The sequence below is a fragment of the Haliotis rufescens genome, unplaced genomic scaffold, assembly GCF_023055435.1.
Source record: "Haliotis rufescens isolate VD_foot unplaced genomic scaffold, xgHalRufe1.0.p SCAF_2, whole genome shotgun sequence".
NCBI classification, from domain to species: Eukaryota; Metazoa; Mollusca; class Gastropoda; order Lepetellida; family Haliotidae; genus Haliotis; species Haliotis rufescens.
Genome location: NW_025963890.1, coordinates 48,977,642 through 48,988,486, shown reverse-complemented (window position 1 = coordinate 48,988,486; position 10,845 = coordinate 48,977,642). Strand labels below are relative to the sequence as shown.

General features: G+C 40.5%; 1 protein-coding gene across 4 annotated transcripts in view; it reads right to left on the bottom strand.

The window, feature by feature from the left end:
- Positions 1-5,703: 5,703 nt before the first annotated feature.
- The window catches only part of LOC124146280 (acyl-protein thioesterase 1-like), a 45,725-nt gene continuing 40,583 nt past the window's right edge, over positions 5,704-10,845 (bottom strand). Inside the window, exons 8-9 of one of the 4 annotated variants that reach the window (XR_007222285.1) lie at positions 7,421-10,323; positions 5,704-7,288 (exon numbers count right to left, since the gene is read on the bottom strand). Coding sequence is in view for 1 of the 4 variants with exons in the window: in XM_048400090.1 (XP_048256047.1) it covers positions 10,261-10,323 (63 nt within the window). In the remaining 3 variants the exon portion in view is untranslated. Of the gene's footprint in view, positions 10,324-10,845 lie in introns of all 4 variants that reach the window. The other 3 variants (XR_007222286.1, XR_007222284.1, XM_048400090.1) reach the window with 3 other exon arrangements.

The window sequence follows — 10,845 nt, the reverse complement described above, 5'->3', positions numbered from 1 at the left end:
TTTATATCCAGAGGTGTCTTGGATAGCCCTTATGAAAAAAAAACGACAAAAAGTTATTTATAGGATATGATGTCCATGCCCCTGACGATATGCTGGAGTCATATAGAATACTAAACGAGCTCCCGTGTAATACCAATTTTATGAAACGAGTGAATAGTTGTGGTATCTGACGAGCGAAAGCGAGTCTAATACCACAACTATTCACGAGTTTCATAACATTTGTTTTACACGGGAGCGAGTTCAGTATTTTATTTATTACTTGCCATTTATAACGTTTTTTAGAATTATGCTGTTGAGTGTGAATAGGCTGACACCTACACGACCCACGGCATAATCCAATTGCGTTCAACATAATAATACTTCAAACACGTCAAAAGTTGAAACGTATGAATTTAATACCATACAACGGTCTACCTTCAGAATTCAGGCGTCCGTTCCACAAAACTAAGGTTATCGCAACTCGCATACTTTAACTTAGACCAACGACTGTCGTTGCGCTACAGTACGATCGCCTTGTTGAGCGGGCCTTGCACCTCAAAGTTTACAATCACGTCACTGTACCCGATGACGTAATTTGTGGAATTTTGTTGCAAGATCCATCGGCGAAACAATGCCATGTGACGTCAGCCTAGCAACAAGGTTGCGACCCCTTTCCACAAGTCTTCCCCTCCAATCAGGGATAGGGCCTCTCAAAATAATTATGGGAATACATCAGCGCACGTCATTATACTTATGTGACATGTTTAGAGATGTTTAGATGTTTGTTGTTTACCCCGCACTCAGCAAGATTTCCCCTGTATGTGACAGACGTCTGTAAATAATCCAGTGATTGACGTCATGATCATCGACCTTCGCATCTGGGATGCGATAACATGCATCAATCAAATCCAGGAGCTTGACCACTCGAGCCCGTGTATGACAAGCTTAAAGGTGGCTGGAGACAAAATTACGAGAGGAATGCGTCATAAATTGTCAATATATATACGTTAGTGACCATGGAAATAGTATCAATGACCGGTGTTCAGCATATATTTTTGTTGCTTAAAGATCAGAGTCCGATCATTCTCCTCTTGAACCATCTTGTAAATATGTAACGATACACATGCACAAAAGTTAAGCGCCACCCACCATATTTGTGAGCTGTTACTTTTGGCACTTAATGATGACTATTATAACGAGATGTACGATTGTTATAAGCCGTATATATGTAAACCTCATGTGATGCAAAAGTTGTCCCAAAGCAAGTTTATCTTGTGTTCCAAAAGAATATGAGCAGAATGGAATTTTACCGAAGACCAGAAATTGAAGGATTAGAAAACATTGAACAACTTTTTTTTGTCATGTAACTGTCATGATATCAGCAGACCATATCAGGTGTCACATAGACACCCTTGGGAGTGCAGAGTCTATTGCAGGGCAGAAACGTCAGTAACGTGTGTATGATCCACGGACATTGACCACAGCTTCAACCCTACGCCTCATACTCATTACAAGTCGTCGAATGCTTCTCTGAGGCAAACGGATCCATTCTTCATGATGTGCGGCTTCAAGTCCAGCGAGATTTTGAACTGGGGGATCACGATGTCTGATTTTCCGGCCAAGAATGTCTCAGAGATGCTCAATCGGATTAAGATCCGGACTACAGGCCGGCCAAGGAAGAGTGGCAATAGCTTCTTGACGCAAATAAGCCAAAACTGCCCGAGATCTGTGTGGTCTAGCATTGTCGTCCATGTAAACAGGTCTTGTCTGAAGAGGATTGTTGTCAAAATGAAGGACTACCACTGGACGAAGAACGGCATCTTGGTATTGTTGGCCATTCAGGTTTGCAGTTTGCAGCCGATGGAAACACAACCCAATATCACGACAGACCCCCCACCACATGCTAAGGTCTTCTGGATGTTCCTTGGTGCAAAACGAGTTTTACGTTGCCTCCAAAAACGTATTCGACAATCAACAGTTCGTAGCAGCATTCGACACTCGTCAGACCAATGGATCCTTCTCCAGTTGGCCAAGTTCCATCGACTACGGGCACGACACCATGTCAGATGATTCCGCATGTGCCTCTCAGTCAGTTGAGGACGTTTTACTGGTCTTCTGGCGTTATAACCAGCCGCTCTGAGGCGACGCCTTACGGTCATCGTCGAGAGTCTCCGATGGGTAATCCACTGCAGTCTTAGATCTGTTGAAGTGGCAAATGGATTTCGTCTGACTATCCTGAAAAGACGTCTATCCTCTCTGTTAGAGGTCTTTCTTGGCCTACTAGACCTATGCCTGTCATTGACATCATTGGTTTGACCATGTTTGGCAATCAAACGAGTGATAACACTGTGATGACGACCCATTTGTCTTGCGATGGCCCTGCATGACATGCCAGCATTTTTCATGCCTATCAGCGTTCGTTAACTTTCTCCTCACCATGGCTGATTTTCAACCTCTATTGGAAGGGGAATCTCACACAGGAGCAAAATGCAACCACGTGTCTGAAACTTGAATTTCACTATTTATAGGGTAGGGGAACTTTCAGCAACACGTAAAGCACGCTTTCCTTGTGGTATCTGGACAAATTTGGGTTCATGAAACTATGGAAGCCTAATTCATTCATACATCATCATATTTCGTATTTCTGATTCCGACACGTGAAATCAAGCGACTATGAATATGGTGGCGCTTAACTTTTGTGCATGTGTATATTACAGGTGTAGAATGTGTGGAACGATGCTCAGAAGACTTCCGGTTTGATGTCATCTTAGACTGGCTACTGCTTCATGGAGAGGTAAACGAAGATACAGCTTTGAACGTTTTTGTTGTAAGCATGAAGGCAACTCTCTAATTCACACCCGGGATCTCAGAGAATAGTTTTAAATGTTGAATATGGATCATCTTACATGTCTACAGGAAGCACTTCGGCAGTAGGACGTTACCTCACAGAACAGACGAAAAGATTTTCTTATAGATACGTTGGAGCTGTAATTTACAAATTCAGCAATATAAAGCTGACAAATCATGTAAATCTTTGGGTAAGCCTTTAAAATTTTAGAGAGAAATTCAACCAATTGACACAAAATCAACCACCATGAGTAAAATCTCTCACGATGAATGACAAAGTTACTTTAAAGATGCTTTCAGACATGTTTGAGAACTTGACATTGACGCTGATGAAGATTATTATGATGACCATACAGATGTCGACAAATGTATTTTAGGTGTAGCCATTACTGCTGACTAAAGTTGTGATGTCACTTAAACATGGAAAATCACCCGTTAATATTGTAGTTAAATTTCCGAAAAACTCCCGAGTTCATAATTCCATTTATTTTTCAAACCATTTGTTAGTTCATGTATCTCCTCTAAAACATCTCCCCCAGCACTTGGACGAAATCTCATGTCGTACCTCTGCAAACTGAAGGGGTTTCTAGTATAAAAAAACAAACACTTGGGTCAAAATTCATGAAACGCGAACTGGCCAGTACAAGTTATTCCAGGACTGACTTCATTTTAACCTTGTATGCTATAATTCAGAAACCGGTATTTCAGTGGGGAAAAAAGTTCAATGTAGCATATGTAGGGTTTTGAAAGCATTTGATTCTGTGAATCGCCAAAAGTTATGGTCTTGTTTGAAAAGCGCTGGGTTTATTGGCAAAATTTTAAGAATCTTAATAAGTGTGTATTCGTTTTGTCTGTTTGTTTGTTGTTTGACTCCGGAACTCAGCAATTTGTGAAGATCCAGGTTAGAATAGGTCTTCAGCAACCCATGCTTGCAGTAAGAGGCAACTAACAGGATCAGGTGGTCAAGCTCGCCGACTTGGTTGATGCATGTCATCATATCCCAAATGCGTAGATCAGTGCTCATGATGTCAATCACTGGATTGTCTGGTCCAGACTCGATTACTTACAGACCATCGTCATAAAGCTGGAATTTGCTCAGTGCGGAGTTAAACAACAAACAAACCTCGCTCTGGGTCACACAGTAACACAATGAGCACATGGATACACATGGCTCTGTGTATAACAAAACATATTCGAGTTGAGATAAGCAGCACAAGCACTGCCTGTGAATGTCGGTGTTCTGTGATATCTGTGATCTTATATGACATTTAGTTTGTGTTTATGAAGTAATAACCACCAACAAATCCCAAAGAACCAAGTACAGGACACAGATTTGCACACATATCAACATCAGAAAAAGACTAGGAATCGTACTTCATTGTTAATTGTAGTTTTGCATTTTGTTTTTCAGTTGATTGGTATTTTTGGCCAATGTATGCAACACTTTCACAACACGTGATCAACCGATAAGCCATGTGGTATGAAAGATGAGATGTGGTAATGTGTTTCAACTTACAGTATTCCTTGTCAAAGATCCTATACCCATATCTGATCATGGCATTCTTGAAATTATGTTTTTTTCCCCCTGATTCTGTCCCCCCAAAAATTGTTCAAGAAAATGCTTATAAAAAGTATTTCAGACTGTTGCAAAAAAGGAATTGTGCAAGAAATAAATTGTTGAAAGATGTTTTATACTTGTTTTTGATTTCGTATAATAGTTTTAACTAAAAGAATATCAGGTTTTGCAGCTTTAGCTGAAGAAATATCCAGCCTACATACAAGATCCCAGTGATGGAGTGAACCGGTATATTGAAATGCAGCAATGCAGCATCTACCAGTGCTGTGTGCACTGAAACCACTTGATGTCATGTTTCGTCATGGAGGCAGTGGATAGCCCAGTGGATCCAGTGTTTGCTTGTCACAACAAAGACCCTGGATGAAGGACTGGCAACCACATGATAATATATTCAGGGATAGAGGAATACCAGTCTTTGGTGGGTTTTTAGAAAATGGGCTGGCCAACCATTGTATTCATTTAGGCCTGGTGGACATGGTGCATGCACAATATTGTTTGTTTGTTGTTTGACGCCACACTGCACATTTCCAGCTATGTGGCAGTGGTCTGTAAATAATCAAGTCTGGATCAGACAATCCAGTGATCAACATCATGAGCAACATTCCAGGCAAGTGGAATAGGATGACATGCAATCAACTGCGTCACCCGGCCTGACCACCCAATCCCAACTTTGATTTTGTATGTCAGGTCCTTTTGTGCAAAGGTGGATCTCGTGGATCTTACACAGTTAGTACATGGCTCATGCTGTAATCTTTTGCATTACCAAATAGGAAATCTTATTTATTGCAACTTAATAGAAATAGAGATATAAATGTTTACACTAAATATTTCCCTACTGCTTCTTTCGTTACTTTCACTGCTGAATAGGTAGCCAAACAATCTTGTGGTCTGGCCAGAATCAATGTTAAACTTGTTGTTGTGGAAAGGAAAACAAATAAAAAATTTAAAAAATCCCTTAATAGCAAAAGGTACCAGTTGACAACCTGGTCTGTGCAAAGTTTCATGAAAGAAAACATATAAGCTTTAGGGATATGATCCGGAAAAAAATAATGATTACAGACGGACAGACAAGCTGATTACAATCTCTCTCTCTCTCTCTCACTCACACACACACACACACACACACACACACACACACACACACACACACACACACACACACACACACACACACACACACACACACACACACACACACACACACACACACACACACACACACACACACACACACACACACACACACACACACACACACACACACACACACACACACACACACTAATAACCACAAAATGATGCTGATTTCAACTTTTATTCCTTAACAATATCAACAATACAGGAGGAAGAAAAGGGACTGATTCGTGTAAATAGTTTCTTAACCAGTTCAATTGACAGTGTCTGGGTACAAGGGGATAATAAGGTGACGTCATGCAGCCTTTGTGCCAACCGTCACGAATGGAATGATAAACAATACCACTTGAATATACAGTCCCCCTACAGTAGTGTGCTGATGAAATGTTCCCCGTCAGGAAGGTACAAAAAACCTCGGACAGACTAAGAGGCAAGCCCACTTCACAAGAAACACTTGATTCCACTTCAGAATTTCAGGATGGTGGTCAAAATTTGTTCAATTTAAACCTTTTCGGTGGGTGTGTTAGCACATGCTTGCTGTCATGTTTGGAGGAGGATATCATGTTTGATACGTCTATGTCATGAATCTTAATGCTACTGAGTATGCCAACATACACATCCAATACACACAAAACAAAGTCAATACTCATCCAATATTCAAGAAGCTTCAAGTACAATGCGGTTCAAGATTCATACAAGTCAACACTTGACAAGCTTGCTGACACATGATGTGAGAGATACGTTCCATCACCATGTGGCCAGACAGCACATTGCTTTCACGACACCTTCCATCCCACTACCAGTATACACATCAGGGGTTACAACATTGTATCAATCAGTAAACAAGCACAATTATTGCACATCTGCTACAAGGTGAATCCAGATAGACAATGCTTTGATGGACAATCTTAACTCAGTCAACACTTTTAAATCTTAAATATACTCCCCACCAAAAGAAATGTGTGCCATAGGAACATAGAGAAGTATGTACGTTGAAGAGATGTTTCCAATGTGTACCAATTAACTACAAAACTAAAAATCAGTTAAGTGTTACCACAGTGTCCTTATTCTTATCACGATATGCTGCACGTGAATTCCAACTTTACACAAAGCCTCCATGAGACGAATGAATCTATGACATCACATGTGATGCGTTCATGAGCGTTGGTTCACACAACATACCAGTATGTTCGTTTGTGCATCGAACAGTCATCTCTTGAATATGAGTAGTTCTTCATACATTAACCAACATGTATGGTATTCATGTTTCTTTTGTCGGTGAGTATATTAGCATGATATTCATGACGTGCACGAACTGTGCAGACTGATAAAGATGTGTACCGGTACCTATGACATTCACATCTAACAGTTAAAATGACAAGATTTGAAGTTGGAAAACCTATCGCCGGTTTTTAACAGTGATACAGGGATAAGCATCATGAAATCAATAGAGAAACATATTTAATAATTTTCAAGAGACATACAGACTGAATGTTTGTTAACTGAGGTTGTTGCTACAACAGCTAGCTTTGCTTGACTGACGGCTACAACAGTAATGAGTGAGTGAGTGTGGTTTTCCGCCGCTTTTAGCAATATTCCAGCAATATCACGGCGGGGGACATCAGAAATGGGCTTCACACATTGTACCGATGTCGGGAATCGAACCCGGGTCTTCAGCGTGACGAGCGAACGCTTTAACCACTAGGCTACCCGACCGCCCCACAACAGTAATGATACAGCAGCCCTATGGACCTAGCCTAGGCGTTGCTACCCACAGAGAACAAGGCATTACACTGCTTACACAGCAGCCCTATGGACCTAGCCCAGGCGTTGCTACCAACAGAGGACAAGGCATTACACTGCTTACACAGCAGCCCTATGGACCTAGCCTAGGCATTGCTACCCACAGAGGACAAGGCATGTGCACTGCTTACACAGCAGCCCTATGGACCTAGCCTAGGCGCTGCTACCCACAGAGAACAAGGCATTACACTGCTTACACAGCAGCCCTATGGACCTAGCCTAGGCGCTGCTACCCACAGAGGACAAGGCATGTGCACTGCTTACACAGCAGCCCTATGGACCTAGCCTAGGCGCTGCTACCCACAGAGAACAAGGCATTACACTGCTTACACAGCAGCCCTATGGACCTAGCCTAGGCGTTGCTACCCACAGAGGACAAGGCATGCACACTGCTTACACAGCAGCCCTATGGACCTAGCCTAGGCGTTGCTACCCACAGAGAACAAGGCATTACACTGCTTACACAGCAGCCCTATGGACCTAGCCTAGGCGTTGCTACCCACAGAGGACAAGGCATGTGCACTGCTTACACACACCACTGAATCAGTTCTAACCAGACATCGCCAAGCTTCGTTACGTTAATTTCAAACATGATGAAATGCAGTCAAAGCTTTGGCAAAGTTTCCGTGGAAAATGGCTGTAATAAAAGGACATCAGTAAGAAATGCATGTCATTGTGTATGAAGACATGATGAACACAATAAGTACCACAGCTAATTTGGTTGATTTAAAAGATTCTTAAAAAATAATTTATAAAGCTCATTTGAAAAGAAAGTATAATAATCAGGTTGGACTTCCTATCATTTCAAAATGTACACCTGAACATCGTGATCTGCCGTACAGCACATAAAGCATGGTTAACACATCTTTGTAAAACGGCTCTACTGCTTGCATTGAGTATGCACGCCATACGACACATTACACCAAATAAAAAAAATATTATCATACACAAGATGTTCCTTATAAATAAAAAGTAACACATGTTCTCGATGTCAAAGACTTTAACAATGGGAATGTTGTCCCGAATTCATGGCAACTACTAAGTGTCATTTGTGACATTGTAATGCTTTAAATATCGACCCTAGCTAGTCTCATTGTGACAAACAATACCTCAACAGATAGAACAAACTGTTTTTTTGCATTAACTATTACACCATTGAAACTTGCATAAACCACATTACTTATAGACAATCTGCATGAGTTGCGAAATGAAACAATGTACATGATTTAAACTTTACAAACAATCTGTACAGATATCTCCTAAATACAGCGTAAATGCTGATCTCGGACGAGGATGCTGGCGTCCACCTACACCATCAACCACACACAAAACAAATCCTAAGTAAACTCCAAATTAAAAAAAAATAGCACTCGGATAAGGAAATATTGCAGTCAATAGAAACACACACACCCCATGGCAGCATGGAACGAAACAGTTTAACCCTCTAACATCACAACAGAAGTCTCATCATTGAGATGGATTCAAACACTGACAAGTCATTGGTCATTTTTAAAGACCATTTGCTGTTACAAATTCAGACCTTTTATGAGCACTCAAATGACTTAACCACTGCTTATGCTGTGCAAAGGAAATGATTCATTGCATGATAAATGTGACAAACCATGAGATTAGGGACCTTTTGGGTGATAAAATCACATTTTGACTTATATTTTAAAACTACAGTATCCTAGGACCACAAAAATACAATTCATAACCTTCAATTCATATATATTACAGTATTTTCTTGAGTATAGTGCGCACCCATGTATAATGCGCACCCCCCACTAGCGGATTCAGTATTTTGGAAAAAACAATTCGAACGTCAAACGCAGAAAAAAATTACACCGTAGATCTACCCCCCCCCAGCGAAATCCGGTAAACGAAAAGGGTGATGAGAAACTTGGTCGGTACAAATTCGAAATTTGAGATACACGGCATAAAACATTTGGATAAATTTTCTGCAAAGTGAGTGAGTGAGTGAGTGAGTATGGTTTTACGCCACTTTTAGCAATATTCCAGCAATATCACGGCGGGGGACACCACAAATGGGCTTCACACATTGTACCCATGTCGGGAATAGAACCCGGGTCTTCGGCGTGACACGCGAAAGCTTTAACCACTAGGCTACCCGACCGCCCCTTTTCTGCAAAGTCTCCTCCTCAGATGTATGTGATGATTACAGTTTTTAGAAAGAATGTCTGATTAATTGAAAGTAGACATGTATGCTGAAATGTTTTGAAATAACGTTTTTATTACATTACAAACTAACGAGAGAATAAGATATTTTTGTAGTCCGAACACATTTATATGGAAAAAAATTGGCGTCAAACGTCTTTCTTTTTGACGTCACAGCACAATTGTAACATAGCACCCTGAGGTCCCATTTCTCCTTGCAGGTCACAAATATTAATAATAAATGGTAATAATTTTCGAGAGGATTCATACCAGAAAGTCAATCTCATAAGAGATCAAAACTGTCATATGTGTTTGTTTTACATGTTGCGTAGCTGAATAAGCATTATACAATGGTCGAACATAACTGTTACAAGACTCGGGCACACCAGCATGGAGTGACTGTGATAACCTCCCACACAGGGCTACAGCATGTTATCCCACACTGGACTAGTGCATATCAAACATGACACGGATGTGGATGTTATAACCTATTTGATCCTTTCTTAAAAAGAAAACACACAAAAAACTAAACTTTGATCCAACGTGAATAATTTTCAGTTTACAAACACTTGAGTTCATGGTCAGTTTTGATTCACAACCCATGAAACTTGACAATTGACAACAGAGAAGATACTGTTAATATCTCAGCACAGGTCTGGCTTAGCTGTGATGGTACGCTGAGGACAGTAGGTTATGTACATGGAATCTATTGGTAGAAGTTAGTTTCACAAGAGTTGTCTCCCTTGCTATTTACTTGCTCCTGTCGGCAGTAAAGTTGTTTTCAAAAATTCCTGTACATCTACCATTTCCTGCAACAGAAAAGAAGCATGGGCTATATGCAATTGTTTGTGTGTTCAAGTACTTGCGATCTGAAGATTGATTAATGGTTCATTATGAAATTTGTTAATATAACTTCATTTGACAGCCATTAACAGTCCAGAGGCTGACATTCATCCTAAACTCAAATGTCAGTCAAAATTCCGAAATTAAAATTTAAAACTTCCCAAATTATGTTGTCAAAGTCATAATTAGTGTTATGGGGACTTGTATTTCACTGATAACAGGACCAATAAAAAGGAAGAAGCTTTTCTCCTACGTTTGATATATACCATATATCGCCGTCTACAGAGTGACCTGCCCATAAGGTGAATCCCTTGTAAAAGCCTTCAAAATCTATGCTAATTTATATACCCCGCCTAAAAAGCGAATTTGAATGAAGCACATCACCAGCCCATACACAATCCCTACATTTGCAATAAAAATGAGTTTGGCTTTCGCAGTAGGTAAATACATCGTATCCCTGCATTGAATGCCATTTTAAAATAAGAAGA